The sequence below is a fragment of the Calliphora vicina genome, chromosome 4 (assembly GCF_958450345.1).
Source record: "Calliphora vicina chromosome 4, idCalVici1.1, whole genome shotgun sequence".
In the NCBI taxonomy this organism is placed as follows: domain Eukaryota; kingdom Metazoa; phylum Arthropoda; class Insecta; order Diptera; family Calliphoridae; genus Calliphora; species Calliphora vicina.
The window spans coordinates 18,636,788-18,655,051 of record NC_088783.1 but is presented as its reverse complement, the minus strand read 5'-3'; the positions used below and the strand labels follow the sequence as shown (position 1 = coordinate 18,655,051).

Below are 18,264 nucleotides of genomic sequence, written 5' to 3'. Positions count from 1 at the left end.
ACCCCTTTAATATTATTTCAGCACGATTACCGTTTCCGCTAGGCCACCGATACCGAAATAACTGTAATTACCGTTACAGCTATGTATTATCTTTTTAAATTATAATAATAATTTTTTTTTATTTCAATAAGATGTGACACCTATGTCACTTTTTTTAGTTTTTGGAACCTTATTAATTATTTTTTAAAAAAATCATTGATTTTTTAAAAATTGTATGTATAGTGCGATGTCCAATGCTGTGCATACACTTAAAAACATTTTATTAGCAGTTGCTTTTTGTAATTGCCGAAAATTGGAAATACCGTTTTAAATATATCTTTATAAATTGAAACCGTTCGATATCTGATTCGATTTTATGCGGTTTGATGCGACTTTTAAAGCCGAAATAAGCCAAAATACCGTTAACGCTAAGCTAGCGTTACCTTTTAGTTACCTAATCTGTTAATAAATAAATAAAATGAATCCTTCTTTTAATGGCTGTTTAATAATGTCAATAGGCTAGGTTGTTGAAAATAAATAATAATAAATAAAAAATAAATATTAATAATTATTGAAAATATATATTTTCTTTTATAATTATCAACAAAATAAAAAAAAATAAATAACTAAGATTTCTTTATTACATAATCAACAATTCTACTAAACCGAACTAAACATGGTGTAATTTACATGCAAATTCATGTTTGTCGTCAGAAGCTAAAAATCAATATTGAAAAATTAGAAAAAAGGTCGATTAACAATTATACAAAATTATTTTATTTATACAACTTCCCCAGTTATTCAAAAAAACCGGAAAGAATTGTTAATCCTTTTCATAGAGTTTCCTCATTGTCCCAAAAAAACCTACACTGTTTTAATCAGTTATGGTAACTTAGCGACTTTCACGTAAAATCTAACGATTTTAAAATTAGTATAATTTTAATATCTGGTAAATGGTATCCTAAAGACAGTTTATATTTCGAACGCTGACTTTGTTGGAAAAACATTTTCGTCATATCAGACTTTAACGTTATAATAACTTTTGTTATATGAAATATTTTCAGTTATATAAAAATTAATCTTATTTATTCTACTATAAGAGATCAGGCATCAATTTTTATATTTAAATTTTTAGAATCAAAAAAGCTCTCATCATAAAAAATATACATATCATGAATTCCATAAGATATCACAAACTTGTGATTTTTATCATATTCAGTAAACTCGTTAATCTATTACCGATTTTAATTTTTGGAAAAATTAAAAAATGCTTTATTTATGTTTTAAAATAATTTTAAAAAATTATAAATTGACTAAATAGCCAGATTACATTTTTTTATGTGACAAGAAGTCCTACTTTTTAAATTTTACATCAAAATATTTCTCCATGTTGTTTATTCGAACGATATCAAAATTTATTATTCCTAGCGATTTTTGACAAAATTTATTTATGCTTCGATACACAAAAGTTAACAACACAGAATACTCATAATTTGTTGCTCTTTTTTACAACACTGCTATTACATGAACGAAAATGGCAACTCCTGGCAGTAAGATTTTTTGTACCTCGCTAGTATGTGTGCCAGAGCAGTGAATTTGTGAAAAAAAGAGAATTAAAAAATAATTGAATACAATAATAATAGCAAAAAATTGAATTTATCAACCTAAATAGCCAAATATAAATACATACAAATAGTTTAGATGTTTCCAGGCCTTACATACATGGCTATAACGACATTATTTTAATTGTTTCAATTGGAAAATATGGGAGAGAAGAGTGCTGCAAAAAAATACTACCCATCTCAAGTGTGACATGAACTTTTTTCTTCCTATTTTTTGTGTTAACATTCGAAGTAAAAAAGGTGCTAACTAAAAAATATTTTGGAATGGAAAATTAGTTAAAAAATCTAGAGAAATAAAAATATTTTTGTTTAAATACTATCATAATGATAATGTTAATAATATAAAAAAAGTAGTAGTCAACTATTGAAAAAGGAGTGAACGAAAGAAAGAAAAAAGCGAAGGTGTTGATTTCGGCACAGCAGCTTTAGCTTGTCAGCCGAGCTGCCAACAGCGCAGCGACCGCAATAATCGATCAATTCAGAAAACCCACCCCAAGTGCAGTAAAAACACACACAACACATACAAATTAAAACAAAAAAATTAACCACTGACTAAATTTTTCGTCAAGGCTGATTGGAAATCAATTTAAAGTTTTAAAACATATTTTGAAAATTTCATTTATATTGTTATAATAATATGCAAATAATTCCTTAATGCCATATTTGTTGATACATAACATATTTTTTTATATATTTATACCACATTATTATTTATGTACATTTCTTGATTTGTAGCATCGACTTTAAGTCGTTAGTAGAAAAAATAGCGTCCAAATAAGGCCTTAATGTGTTTTTGACAGTAATAAAATATAAAAAAAGTAACGAATAATAATAAAAATCGTGTGCAAAGTAAAGTGTCTCATACATATTGAATCAACTTACCGCATAATGTTTTTTAAATAGAAAAAAGCAACTAAAATTAAAAACAACGTCTACACTTACTCTAAAAAGCAAAATAATAAAAGCAATCTTCACCTAGTTTGTTCGTTCTTTGCGTTCATTCATCATCATCATCATCACAATATACAACAGCTAAAAAAACATAAAAAAAATAACACTAGTAGTAACAACAGCAAATAGATTTGTTCGTTTTTTATGTTGTTCAAAAGAACAACAACCAAAAAAATAAAAGCTTTGAGAATTTGTTACTGTTCCTCTGTTCCATTGAGTACGTGTGTTTGTGTTTTGTTTTTTGTAATGTATGTTTTATAGAAATTATATTGTGATGATTGATATTTTCTAAACACAAAAATAATCTCGCATTTATAGCTCATCGTAAAAAACAATAGTAACAACAACAACAAGAACAACAACTGGATTATAGGATAATATGGATACTACAAGTGCCGTAGGACGGCGTCGTGTAAATTCGCGTGTCAATGCCGAGGATCAAGCTTTGGATCAAATAGCAAAAGAGGTAAATAAATCTATAAGTTATTATGTTTTATGTTTGAATGTACATAAAATAAACATTATGTAGGTACCTACATAATATTGTTATTCGTAATAAACAGCTTTGTTTTTGTTCTCCCAAATAAGGAATAAGAGAATCAATCAATCAATTATTATCGTGTACATACTTTTATATGAATGTACGTTTTTAAACAGTGCTGTTAGCTGTTTTAAATATGTAGTTCATTATCGATTATGCATTCTATTCAAGTTTTACAAAAATTAGGTGGTGTTGTCAATTTTTAATTAGTTTATTTGCATCTCTGTATGGTTGGCTGAAATGTTAAAATAATTGTTAGGAAATGTTAAAATAATAAAGGCTTTATTACATAAATTGTTAATAAAAATAAAATAAAAAAAGTTTTCAGTAGAAGTTTTTGCAAAAAAGCTGAACTCTTACACACTTTTCACATGATGTCATACACGAATATTTTCATTTTAAGGAGAAACCTTTAATAAAAAGGTATCTAGGGATTATATTCAAAACCAAAACAAAAGTGCAAAAAACTGTTTATTTCGGGAATATTGAATTCTTTCTTCTACAATATATTTTTATGGCCACAATTTAATTCTACATATCGCACATCCAGTTCAAAAGTGTTACAACCCAAAATTAATTTTTCGGGTTTATACCTATGTATGCTTAAACTATGCACAATACACTTGTTTATTTATAAAAAATATCAGTGAATTTCGTTGTTGCTAAAAAAACAATTATGTTTATCTTTTATTACTTTCAATTGGTATATAATTTTTTGCGATTTCTGAAAAATTAAAATATTGAGTTCTGTCACTTTTGAACTGGGTTTGCATTATTGGCAAAATTATTGAATAGTTAGGGGGTTTTCTACAAAAATATTTTTTTTTATTAATAATACTAATAATAAGATATACATTTTAAATTGGATTTAAGTTGTGGCATCAGTAAGTTTTAGCTTTTTAATTCATATCATTTAACGGATACAACAGATGAAAAAGTAGATATCAAGACACTATCAGCCTATATTTTAATTTTTTTATAGCGTATTTGGTTGGTATAAATCAAGATCGGCAAAATTGCATGCGTTTTAATAATTTTTGCCTGCTCTCTTTTCTTAAAATATGATGTTGGTTGTTGTTGAGTATATAAGATTCGAATTGTTCTTTAAAAACATTGGTTCATAATTAGTCATAGATCCCATATAAAGCCAACTTCTTTCTGAAAATCATTCACGAAAATAAAATGTTTTGGCTCATTTGCCCAGTATAAGGTATTATATGGTTGGACTTGACCGACCATACTTTTTTAATATGGAGTTTTGTATCAATATTTATTTCGGTCATATAAACATAAAATGGGCGATATCTTGAAATAAATTCCGAAAATACAAAAAAAAACTATAATAGTATTTATTTTTACGGTATTGACAAAACAATGGAAACTTATGTTTCATCCTTACAAACATTTTATGGCCCTTTTAGTTATTCAGTACTTTGATGGCTATTCCTTGTTTTGTATTATAGCTTCACAGCGACGATGCATTGCACCAATTAAAGTTTCAATAGTCTTCTTTGAACAATTTTGTCATTCCCTTATAACGGCAACTGATAAAGCTTCCTTCGTGGTATACTATTTCAAAATATGCACCTAAAACTGGGGGCATATTTTTCTTAGAGTATAACATTGTTTAAAATGGATACAATACATACATTGCCTGAAAACAGCTTAGTCTGGGCTTCCAAACTAAATATATTTCAATAGAAAACTATGTAAATTTGAATTTATCTTAAAAAAATATGGCTTTCAAATACATATTACAATAAATGAAATTGATAAGATTTGAGATTTATAGCACTTCTCTAATTAAGAAAAAAAATTAAGAAATTTTAAAAACTCTTATTCTAATATTTATATCAAGTCATGCCCAAACATTTGAGATTTCAAAACATTTTCAATATGAAATCAAACCTTAATGATTGCTGGGAAGCGGCTTGCAATCACAACTACATATTACATAACTCTAGGTACATATGTAGATTGGAAATAATTAATTTATTGTTATAATTTGAGAATTGTATTGTATTTTGTGTGTTTTCATTCATAAATTTACGATTTACTCATGCGATCACTATTATTAAAACATGTTTTGTACACTCTCTTTGAAAACGACGAAAAACGCTAAAATGAATTCCTCATGCATGTCAACCCTGTCTACTAAAAATTTATTAGCTACTTTTAAACGATAAAGAGAGTTAGATCGTCAGTTGTCGACACAGTGAGTAAGCGTACACAAGTTAAAAACGAAATAATCCGTGGATTGTATAAAGAAAAAAACATAATTTTAAGAAAAAATCGAGTTTTGTTGATTTACTTACTTATTTTTTGTTTAATAAATATTTTTTGTTTAAATGTAAATATAAGTCATCTACGTATTTGAAAACAAGCTGTGATTACGTAGTCAAACGCAAGTAAAATACAAAATAAAGTACAGAAAACCCATTAAAAATTATTACAATAATAAAGTTTCTTAAAAAAAATAAGCTGTATGAATTAAATTTAAATAAGTAAAAAAAAAACTAAGTTAAAATGTCAGTGGAACAGAAATTAACTGATAAAAATGTTGTGACTACAGCAACAACCGCAAATTCGAGTTTAACAAAAACTAATAAAAAGAACAATAACAACAACAATAGTAGTAAGAAATTCATTAAAAAAGCATTGAAAACATCAAAAACTAAAAAAACTACAAACACTTCTAATGTCAACAACAACAACAGCAGCAAAAAAACGAATAACAAAAACAGCACTAGTAGCAGCAACAACAATGTTGAAGTGGCAAACGATGAAATCATCGAGGAGTTGTTTGATTTTAGCGATACAGATTTAAAAGAACTCGACGATACAGAAACTAAAGAAGAAATTAGCGAAAATAACAACAACGAAAACGTAAACTCTACTACCAGTATCGAGCTGTTAAATAAAGATATTGAAGAATTAAAGGAAGAAGATGAAGTTGACAAAAAGTCAGAGGTGCAATTGCAAGCTATAGAAAATGATAATAACAACAATAATAATCATAATAACGAAGTGAAAGACGAAGAAAGGCAACAACAACAACAGGTGGGAGACTCATTATCGTCGAGTATTGATAACATTGATAAACAAAACGAAGAAGAACAACAAGAAGACAATGAATTAGCCTCGACAATAATAACATTACCAACAGCGGCTACGTCTGCGGCGACTGCAAATATTATTAGCGAAGAAGGAAATAAAGATAATAATAAAATTGATAAAAAACAACAACAACACCAACCAGAGTCTTTCCAAGAAGAAGAACAAGAGAACGAAGAAAAAGAACCCAATGAGAATACATTGTTAAATAAAGACACCACTAGCAGCACTCCCGTGCAAATCACCAATAGTTCTATTGTTGACGAACTGCCACTGACTACGTCTGACAACAATGACAACAAAATGTCAACCTCTTCAGACACAAAGTCTAAGCAAACAACTGACGATACTCCAGAGTCGTCTTTGGTTGCAAATAAAGAAAGCAGTTACAATGAGCATGATGATAACAATGATTTAAATGACGATGGCGTTGATGATGATGAGTATGCCGAACCGTATGATGAACTACTAGTGCAATTCCTTGATGAAGCCAACCAGATTGTAAGCTTAATTAAAATTACACATGCCATCTTAACAAAAGAAAACACACATGTAGTTTTGTGGGAATTTTATTTTAATTTTTTCACAATTGTTGCGAAAATCACGAATTTTAGATTTGTTTTTAAAGAGCTTTCTCTGAATTAGTTTATTAGTTTTTAGGTATTCGCTGTATTTAAATATTTTTACAATTTGTAGGGAAATAGTAAAGTTACAAGTAATAATGAAAAATTCTTGAATATTGAATGATAATTACTAGTTAACTCTATGTGGACATAAATATTGATGAAGATGGCCATAGCGGCCTAAAAAATACGTTACACTTTGCCATGTATTTTTAAAAGAACTTTTCCATAAATTCTTCAAAATCATTACAATTAAAATAGAAATTGAGTCTTATTTAAATTAATTAAAGTTTTTTGAACGATATTTAGTTCGAATTTTAGTTCGATATCGATATTTATAAGACATTTACTATGTAGGTTAATGTGTAATGATAACTATATTTATAAGAGATGCGGATTTAAGTGATTTTAGGAATTGGACTTTATATGGGTTCAAATATCGACCAAATATATAATTTTGTGATTTCTTTACACATGGAACTTATTTTTGCATTAGCATTTATATTTCATATTATCATATTCCGGGAAGAAATTTTGTATGGGGGTTAGGAGATCACGGATCGATTCTTACACATTTCAACAGAGCATGTCTTTTTGTTCATGATATTATTTACAATAATATAAACAAATTAGCAAAACATTTTTAAAATTTATCATCTTTTTTTGAGGTTGTCTCATATTTTGTTGCATAACTCTGGTTCGATTTGTATGATCAAAAGTGAATACCTAGGAAAATTTTCTCCCCATGTCCAAGCATCGAGTCCCTATCGTTCCAATAACAGACAGACGGAAGGACATAGCTAGATCGTCTTAGAATTTTATTTTACCCAAGACTTTTTGGTTCTACAGATTTTTCTTGTATTCTTTACATAAATTTTGTTGATCGCGTCTCTCTAATGAACATACATTTGTACCCCATCATTAGGGTGCAGATTTCCCCTAGAAATCTAAATGTATATAATAATGAGGAACTTTCGTCATGTAAAAAAAACACAAAACAAAATTAACAAATTTCTTTACACAAGCAAAATAATCACATTACCATTTGTGTGACATTTTAATTATGGTAAAGTTCATAAACGATCAACGTTTGGAAATTAATATTTAAATTAAAAATTTAATTTAACATACAATTATCGTTTGTTGCTAAATTTACAGGCTTTGACCGAAGTACTCTTGGTCATTCAGGTGCGTAGAATCAACTTCTTGGAAATGCTAGCAATGTAGAAAGTTTTGGCCATATTAACAATATTTTAGATGAACTACACATAAAATACTAAGCCTAAGAATTATTAAAATTATATGATAGGTGAAAGTCCAACAAGAATATTATTCATTTCAGCAAATTTTACTTATTATTAGCATGGAAACTTTTTCAATAGTGTTTTTTTTATATTCTATTAAACTAATTTGATAATTTTCGCACATTGGTATGAAACTCATAACAAAAACCTTGCCAAAATATAATTTCACAATTCAAATATATAAATATACAAACAAATGTTTATATTTAATTACTTCTGCCTTTAAGCATTTTGAAAACCTCAGTTTTGTAAATAAATATCTATGTATCTATTATCTAATTAAAACATCAATACATTCTCCATTTAACAGATAACCATAAAAAGCTTTCTTTATTGGGTTATAAAATATATTACAAATAAAATCAATACAGAAATAAATACAATTATAAGTTTAATTTTTCAAGTATTTATTTGTGAAAAAAATAGATATTTATAAACCTGTTAATTAAGAAACGTTTATCACATTGTCATTTTTTTCAAATAGAAATATTATGTTACAGAAGACGTCTTTGTAATCTTAATTTCAGTTAAACGCTATGCAAATATTGTTTTCAAGTTTAAATTTCTGCGGTTAGCTAGTAATGGAATGTGATATCTACTAAATAATCATGTGTATTTATAAGAGTTTATTAAAGGAATTTTATTTCAAGAATATGTTTTTAATGTGGCTAAGAAATGAAATGGAATATCTATCGCTAGGTTCCTTTGAAATATACCCATTAATATTTATATATAGGGAATTGATATCACAATGTCCGTTCGACCGTATGTTGGTTAGATGTATTATTGATATCATAGTATCACATATAAAATCGGTCCATAATTGGCTGAGATATGATAAAAAAACACGACTCACCTTTATTTACATATACAGTGAGTACAATGGAAGCTTTTCTTTAAAGCTATATTCCGTAATTTCAGTTTTCAAAAACATGACCTTTTACCAGATACATATATATATTTACTATATTTCTAAGATAAAATCAAATTTACTAGATTTTCTATTAAAATTTTGCAATTTTCAGAGTTATTAAGCATTAAAGTTCAACAAGAATACATTTGTATAATGGGATAAAATTTCAACATTTCGGAGGAAGACTTCGTAAAACAACTCGAAGACAAGTGTTAAAGAAATTCCAAAAAAATAACTCCTTTGAGGTTATCAATAATCTAAAACTGGAAATTGGGCCTCTTATTTCTCAAAAAAAAAAAACATACAAATTTAAATACAATTTAATAGATCGTGATGGGAGAACATTTATAAGACGGCCGAAGAGAAAAATACTGATTCTCAATTGCTCAAATAAGACAGTATAGTTGGGTGGTTACAATATTATGATCTGGAGCTATTTTTTTATGGAAATTCATATCAATAAAATATACTGCATCTGCAATCGGATACAGATCTATTTTAAACAATGTTATGTACTCGTATCTAATCAAAGAGTAAAATATGCCCCAAATTTGGAGATCCCAGCATGACAAAGACCACAAACCAGACCTTTGAACTATTTAATTAAATTTAAGCGTAATTCACTTAAATATTAATTCAGAATTACAAATTTCGGGTCAAAACCGGGAAAAATACCGATTTCGTTTTACCGAAATTTTTTTATTTTTTTTAATTATTTAACCAAATTTTTTTTTCACCAAAAAAAAAAATTATTCACAAAATTTTTGTTTCACCATTTGGCCATCCTCCCAATTGTTGAGTTTTTAAACTATCTGTCTCACTACATTTTGTTATAGTTTTTGAAACTGTTGATTTATTAATAGAATATTTATCACAGAAGTTTTCTTACATGTTATTTTTGCTTTAGTCTTCTTCCTAGCATAAGTTAAAAAAAAGCTTTCATAATTTTGCCAATCCTAAAAATTGTGCTTATAAATGTATTTTTGTAAAGTTTTACGCTTGAAAAGGTCATGTTTTTGAAAACTGAAATTACGAAATATATTGAATTTTTTTTTTTAATTTTTAGCTTTTATTTAGAAACATTTGCACAATATAAATTTATTCAAAGTATTGGCCATTGTTAGCTATGACCTTTTCCCATTTTTCTGGCATCTTTTGAGACCAAGAACGAATCAAGTCAATATCGGATACTCTGTTCCAAAGTGAAGCGTATCACAGAGAGGGCGTTCTACATCAATCGATAAAAAACAAGTAAGAGAGCTATATTCGGCTGTGTCGAATCTTATATACCCTTCACCAAAATAAAAATTTTAAATATTTTTAAGTAAACAAAATTTATTTTTTTTTGCAAAAGTTGTTTTTTCATTTTTTTGGAAAATTTATTTTTTTTCTGGAATTGTTTTTTTAAAATTAAAAAAATTTAAAATTTTTTTTTTAATGTTTAGCGAAAAAAAACTATTGATGAAAAAAAAATTCGAGTTAAAAAATATTTATTCCGATTCTGACCCATTGTAGGTCCAACTTACTATGTTCTTATATAGTACGTCCTTGCAAAGGTCTTTGAAATATCTATCATTAGATATCCATTTTGTCTATATTAATGTCTTAGTAATCCATATATATGTCAAAAATAGGTTAAAAATCGAGGTTGTCCTGGTTTTTACCTTATATTTCAGCCATTTGTGGACCGATTTTCTCGATTTTAAATAGCAACCGAGCAGGAAGAATTCCGTAGATATTGGTGTATGAATCCTTGTGTAAGTTATTTGGGGGCTTCGGAAATTGGATTTCAACAGACAGACAGACAGACAGACGGACACGGCTTAATAGACTCTATAAGGATCCAGAATATATATACTTTATAGGGTCTGAAAATTATATTGTGGAAATTACAAACGGAATGACAAACTTATATATGTATACCCTTCTCACGAAGGTGAAGGGTATAGTGACAAATAAATTAAAACAAAACCTGAGTTCAAAAGATACACCATCTATTATAAATCCCGCATTATAATCCCGCAATTGTTTTCAATAAAATATTCGATTGTATTGTCACTGTATACATATTTATATAAGTTCTGCACATATTTTAAATGCATTATTACTGCAATACTAGTTTTATAACCCAAAACGTAAAAAAGTTGTAAGCATAAAAATCACCAAAATTTAGTTTCCACAATTTTTGTTAGCATAAAAATATTAAATTTTTTTTTAATTTTCTCATTTTTTTTTTGTTAGGAATACCTAACGTTTTGCATATTGCTTTGTCATCATTAAAATGTATAATATAAACTTATGCATTTAAATGATGAATGAATGACGTGAATACCTTTAATAATACTAATAAATTTATGTTTAATAATACTTAATTGATAATTGCCCTCACTTTACTATCTTTTAATAAATTGTTCTAATTTATTGAACTTTAGTAGACTCTATACTCTATTCTAATAATAATAATTGATTTGCAATTTAAAGTACACAATTTATGGCAAAACAATTATTGTTTTTTAAAGATTTAGGTAACTCTATTCAGATTTGAGAAATTACTCTTAACATTAACTGTTTCGTATAATAAAACATCAAGTTTTTAAGAGCACACTTTAACTCTTCTGGCTCTCTTGTTAACTTGAGTCTGGTTAAAGTGTAGGTTGAGTCCTATTTTTAAGTTTATAAGTTGATGAATCAATTTTGTTGCACAACAATACTTTTTTTAATGTTGTTTTCTTTTCATTAAAACGTAACAAACAAAGGCACGTACTTTTATTTGAATTATATTTAGCGGAATATTTTGCACAAAAATGTTTATGAAATAATTAAAATACAAGTAATTATACAGCATATTGATTTTGGTCGATTGTTTTGTGCATTTTATTAAGGGATTTTTTTAAGGTTTTAATATTAAAAAATATTTATTTATGCAACACCTATTTTTTATAGTTTAAGATATACGAAACATGTGTCATCCATTATTTGTTTTATAAAGCTTTTCGTTAATTTATGTTTTGTTATTAAGAACGCTTAATCCAAACAATGAGTAATATTTATGGGGAATTACAATTGTCTGTTAGATAAGTTCACATGCCGGTAAAATTATTGTTTTATTAATTCTAATTTGAAATCGTTTTACTCTGCAAATTTTATTTAATATTTTGTTAACATATTTCTTATTTTCTTTTTCTTCTCTTACAGGCTGAGGCTAGATTAGCAGCCAGAAGGCATGCCCGAGCAGAAGCTCGAGAGATACGTATGCGAGAATTGGAACGGCAGCAAAAAGAACAAGAATCTAATGCAGATCGGGTATTCGATATGCACTCAACCGTTACAGGCATAACACCACTGTCACACATGCGTCTGGGTTTGGGCAGTTCGCCGGTAACTGGCTTACTAAACTCTACGCGAGGCAATTCAATGTCGTCGAGACGTAGTAGTGAAGATTCACTGGAAGAGGAAGGCCGCAGTTTAAGAGATATACGTCATGAGTTAAAGGTATTTCTTTCTTATACTTAAGTTTTCCACAATGATTAACATTTAACAATTTCTTTCTATAATAAACAGGATGTTGAAGAACGATTTCGTAAGGCTATGATAGCGAACGCTCAGTTGGATAATGATCGTGCCTCACAAACCTATCAGATACAGTTGCTTAAAGATAAACTGGAAGATATGGAAGAATCGTATTCACAATTACAGCGTGAGTGTAAGGAAAAGACACGCGATTGTAATGCCTTGAAGCGATCGTTGGACAAACTGAGTGAAGAGCTTAAACTGGTACAGGGTCAGCTGAATGAGCGTGACACACTGATAGCAGAACAAGGCTTAGTTATTGTGGCAATTGAAAATGAGGATGGCACTGATGCCAAACGTGCTCTAGTCAGCGTTGAAAATGCACAATTATTGGGTTCGGTACAAGGATCATTAGGTAAAGTTTCATTTTTTACAAATTGCATAATAAATGAATTTATTAAACAAATATTTATTTACTTTTGAGCAGATGTTCGACTTAAGAAATTTAGCGAGGAGAAACAACAACTGCAGGCCGAAGTCCAGCAGTTGCAGGAGCAATTAGAAACCTATAAAAGTCAGGGCAAAGGTCGAGGTAAAGGCAATTCTTCAAATGGTCCCTTAGGTTCAGACGATGATGATTATGAAGCTCAAAGTAGGTGTTTTCTTTAATTGTTGTGAATTTTATTTGTATTTTTAATTTTTTGTTGTTTTGCTTTAAGGAGAAGCTAATAAAATCATATCGGATTACAAATATAAATTACAAAAAGCTGAACAGGAAATTGCTAGTCTACAATCGAGTTTGGCACGTTCCGAAACACAAGTTATACGCTATAAAAGTACAGCAGAGGCGGCCGAAAAGGCAGAGGCAGAACTTAAAATCGAAAGGAGGAAACTACAAAGAGAGGTAATTGTAAAAAGGATTAAAATATAAACAATAGTTTTATTATATTACCAAAAAAAAAATCGAAAAACAAAGATTCTACAACAAAGTCTGTGCTCAACAATTTTCTTGATAAATAATTTTTTTCTTTAAAAAAATTTTGAAAGACTTTTTAGAAAAAAATTTGAAAGAATTTTAGAAAAAACTTTGAAAGAATTTTACAGAAAATTTTGAAAAAAAAAAATTAGAAAAAATTTTGAAAAGGATATTGGAAAAAAAATATTTTTTTTACTAATAAATTAATTTTTTTTTAATTTTGATTACCTAAAAATATTTAAAATATAGCGAGCTATAAAAGAGCTGGTAAAGGGTAATAAGAGCCGAATATACCAATCTTACTTGTTTCTATTAAAAAATTTTTCTTCAAAAAACTATTTTCTTTAAAAAATATGGTTTCACCAACGATTTTGTTCTCCAATTTCAGAATCGCGAAACAATGGAAAAACTCGAAGAGTTAGAAACATCAAATAATCATCTTCTTAAACGTCTGGACAAATTAAAGAATGCCAAAAGTGCTTTGCTCAAAGATCTCTGACCTATATATGGATATCAGCAACAACAACAGCAGCAGCGTATGTCTCAAAATAATACTACAACAACAACAGCAGCAGCAACAACAGCTAATAACGTTGATATTGAGGATACAATGGCAACAAATAAACAATATTCTACATCACCAATTCATCAGCAAAATCAAAAACAGCTACAGCAACAACCGCCATATAACTTCAATAATAAAACGACAACGACGAGTACTAGAGTCAATGCAGCCGCCGTCAACGTGAACGATGTCGCCGGCTCTGACGCCACAAATAAGGCATTGACAACAACGTATACAAATAGTAGAAGTAGTAGTAGAAATGGGCATTGAGAAAAAAAGCAACATCTAATAATAATTCAATTGGGCATCAAGTAGAACATGAACAAGACTTAACAGTTTAACGTTTCAAAAATTAGTAAGATGAAAAAAAGAATAGAAAACGATACATAATTGATGGTGTTTGCAACATGTCAATAAATGTTGTAATTGAAAAAACAAAATAACACGCAATATGAAGAAGCTTTTACAAATAACTTAAAAATTGTATGTCAAAACAACATCTTCCAAAATCATTATTACACTCATATTTACATACATTTATAGAAATGGAAAAAAAATTACCACACAACACATACACACATTTAATTTATAGAAAAAAAATTATATATACGAAATATATATATATTAGTTACATATATGTATTTAACCATAACCAATAGATATAGAGGTTTCCAAAAGCGTTTACAGAATATGGTGCGTATTATTATGTATGATTGAAAATTTGTTAAGGAGTTGAACTAAATTTATTGGTTAAACTATTGATTTTGGTCAATCTATTAAATAATCCTGGTTTATTTAAAAAAAATTTGGTTTAATAGGTTGAGGATTTACCATTTTAGAAGTGGGCAAATTTAACCTTAAAAATTACATTTGGTTGGGGAAGAAAAAGGTGTTACGATGTTTTCAAAACCTGAAATTTTGTCTTCAAACGTGTATTAATTAGTTAATCTTGGTTAAACTCTCTAATCTTGGTTTAAACTAAAAATAATTTGTTTAATAGGTTCACTTAAAGTCAAGTAAAAAGTAATGACGTTCAAAAAATAGGAAATAAATGAACTGTCCAAAGAAAACTTACCTTTTTATTGGGTAATATTTTTAAAATGTTGCCCTATTTTTTAACTGTTCATTCGTCGGAATTTTTATCAAATGGAAAAAATTATGTTCCCGTCACCGCTGTTCTGTAAAACGAGTGATTTTAAAAACGAGCGATTTTTCGAATGAAAAAAAACTAAATGAGTATTATTTAGAGTATTTTCTTGGCCAAAGAAAGGTTGCCTTTTTAGGGGTTAACATTTTTAAAATGTTGCCCTATTTTTTTATCAACATATGAGCTTTCTTAACTGCTGTTTAATTGTTGGCATTTTTATCAAATGTATAAAATAAACTGCCCTCATACAAATATACTAAAATTTCACTTCTATTCAGTAAATCGAGCGATTTTCAAAAACATTAGTTAAATGTTTCAAAACATAAACTTCAAAAATATGGCCGTTCGAAAGAAAAGTAGGTAAATAAATGAAGTTTAAAATTTACAATAATACCAAACTAAGAGCATTTTTATTGTCCAAAGAAAAGTTATCTTTTTATGGGGTAACATTTTGAAAATATTGCCTTTTTTCTTAAGAACTGTTCAATCGTTAGTATTTTTATCAAATGAAAAAACGTTACCCCATTAAGCACACCTGTTCTATAAATCGATTTAAAAGATTCGATCATTTTCTAGCCCAGAGAAAAGTTGCCTTTTTATAAGGTAACATTTTTAAAATGTTGCCCTATTTTTTATCAAAATACAAATGCAAAAAATAAACTGCCTTCAAACAAATATAAAAAAATGTACTGTCATCCTATTGATCACCTTCTGTTCTGTAAATCGAGTAATACAAAACGAACGATTTTCAAAAACGAAATATTGATAATTTGGTGTTTTTGAAAGCGCCCGATTTTGTGCATTGTAACATTTTGTTATGGAAAATGTTACCATTTTTCTGAAAATTTTTTAAATTTTTCTGAAAATGTTTTTTTTTTAATGCTTTCACTGCATGAGGCAAAGTAATAAAAGTTTTTTTTACAAAAAATGATTATAGCCAGCTGTAAAAAAGTTTGTTAAGCTAAGTTTGGCTAACATGGTAATTATGCCTAAAAGTGAAAAAATATTTCCTGTTTTTAGTTTAAAATATGCATGTTTACAATACTAATTTTATTAAACAGTAAATGTTATATTAATTTTACACGTATAAAGTTAAATTTACTTTCAAGTTACATTTTAAATTATATGATTTTATATATTGAACTTTAGATTTTATTACAAATCGAAAGATTACACAAAATTGTTCACAGTGATAAAAAAATACTGTTATACACACGATTTTCTATAGAAAATACTGTTATACACAAGATTTTTTCTAGAGAAAATGAGTCTCGGGAGTACCATGGTACTTTTCAATTGAAACTCTATCAAAATCGATCGTATGAACTTTGCCATCCCTGTCTTAAACATTTAAAATTCAAAAATGAATAGGAAGTTGAGGTTATGTTTTCCTCTGTCTCAAAGCTCTAATAAATTAGAAATTTTAAATTCATTCTTCAAATTAAACTGTAAAACTCTTAATAAATTTTAATTAAACAAAACTAAAAGTGCCCTAAACTATTACAAACATTTAATAAACTCAAATAAGTTAAATTGCAAAATTGAGGTTATGTTTTAGAAAATTTAAATAAAACCTTAATTCATATTGTAGTTTTATACATAAACAAATTAATAGTGTGCCAATTCTTTAACAACTTCAAAAATCATTAAGTTTTGAGTTTTAATGATTCGAAACAGAATTAGAAAAACATGGGTACGAGTAATAAAGAAAAATTAAAAATTTGTCGAATCTTTAAATCGCTACCATATTTCCAATACTTTTTGAAACCTCTGTGTAATATTAAAAAAAAAAAAACAAAATCACCGCCAGAATAACAACAATCCAATACATATTTTTCTTTTTGTAATTATGCTCTGCACTGCTCTCTCTTTATTACTCTCTTTTAACACATTTTTATCTACAATTAAAAGGCTACATTTAGTAAATGTACAAGAATTGTTTAAACAATTTGTTTAAAACACTTACAAACAATATTATTAATTAATTTTTTTTTTGTAGTTGAAACATTTTTATAATTGATTTGTTGAAAATATTTAAATTTTAGTGCTTTTTTGTAATTTTGAAGTATAAAAAAGAAAATTTAGCTGTTATTTAAAAAATCGTCATTTTTATTATTTATATATAAAAAAAACACTCTATCTAAAACAACAACAAAAATTAAGAAAAAAAAATAGTAACGAAACTTTTAATTATGTACTAACAGAAACGTATTTTTTTTTAAAGTTATGATACAATTTCGTTTAATGATGATTTTTATAAAGAAAAACAAAAACAAAGTGAATATAGAAATATATAATTTTTTTAATGGCCATAAGTAAAAACAAAATTATTTTTCTAATTAATAAGTTATAAACAAAATATATTTTAGGAACCAAGCAACCATAAATATTTTAAATTATTTTATGCTAAAATCAAAAGTAAAAACTTTGGCTTGTATTTTTTTTTAGAATTTTGCTATAATCTCTTTATTATAAATATTTGGTTTTAAAAATCGTTAAGTACTTAAAAACAAACACAAAACAATGTAATATACATATAATTATCATTTATCACACATTTTTTAAATACAATTATGTATTATTATATATATTGAGCCAAGTTGAAAAAATATATATTCTTTTTTTTTATATAATAATTATAAAAAAAAAATATTAAATAAAATCTTGCCAACAATTTAAACGTTTAATTGTGCTACTACTACAGTTGTACACAGGACTTACCAGAGTGTCTAAGTAATGTTTATAAACAAAAAAATGTTTAACGTAAGATCAAACAACCAAAATCTTTCTATTGCTTCGCTCAATATTCTAAAAAAAAAAATTAAATAAAAATAAAAGAAATCACGTAAATTAATATAAACGAGTAAAAATATTAATAAACGAAATTATCACAACATAAAAAAAATAATAAAAAAAAACTTAAAAAAATAATTATTTTGCAGTTTTATTTAAATACATATAGAAAAATAAAAACATAACTCTTTTGCTGAATGAGGGTTATTGCCAAAGAATATGACTA

General features: G+C 27.3%; 1 protein-coding gene across 7 annotated transcripts; it reads left to right on the top strand.

Annotated features, from left to right (window-relative positions):
- The first annotated feature begins 1,523 nt into the window (after nucleotides 1–1,523).
- Nucleotides 1,524–17,077, top strand: LOC135959314 (leucine-rich repeat flightless-interacting protein 2). 7 transcript variants are annotated; one of them, XM_065510467.1, is made up of 8 exons: nucleotides 1,524–1,785; nucleotides 2,634–2,800; nucleotides 2,871–3,018; nucleotides 12,243–12,539; nucleotides 12,609–12,972; nucleotides 13,045–13,209; nucleotides 13,277–13,461; nucleotides 13,922–17,077. In XM_065510467.1, the coding sequence occupies exons 3-8, from the start codon at nucleotides 2,932–2,934 to the stop codon at nucleotides 14,030–14,032; spliced, it is 1,209 nt and encodes a 402-aa protein (XP_065366539.1). In that variant the 5' UTR covers nucleotides 1,524–1,785; nucleotides 2,634–2,800; nucleotides 2,871–2,931; the 3' UTR covers nucleotides 14,033–17,077. The 7 variants fall into 7 exon arrangements, with proteins under 7 accessions (XP_065366539.1, XP_065366538.1, XP_065366537.1 ...); XM_065510466.1 differs by having other exon boundaries at nucleotides 1,524–1,841; XM_065510465.1 differs by having other exon boundaries at nucleotides 1,524–1,841; nucleotides 2,337–2,800.
- Nucleotides 17,078–18,264: the final 1,187 nt, after the last annotated feature.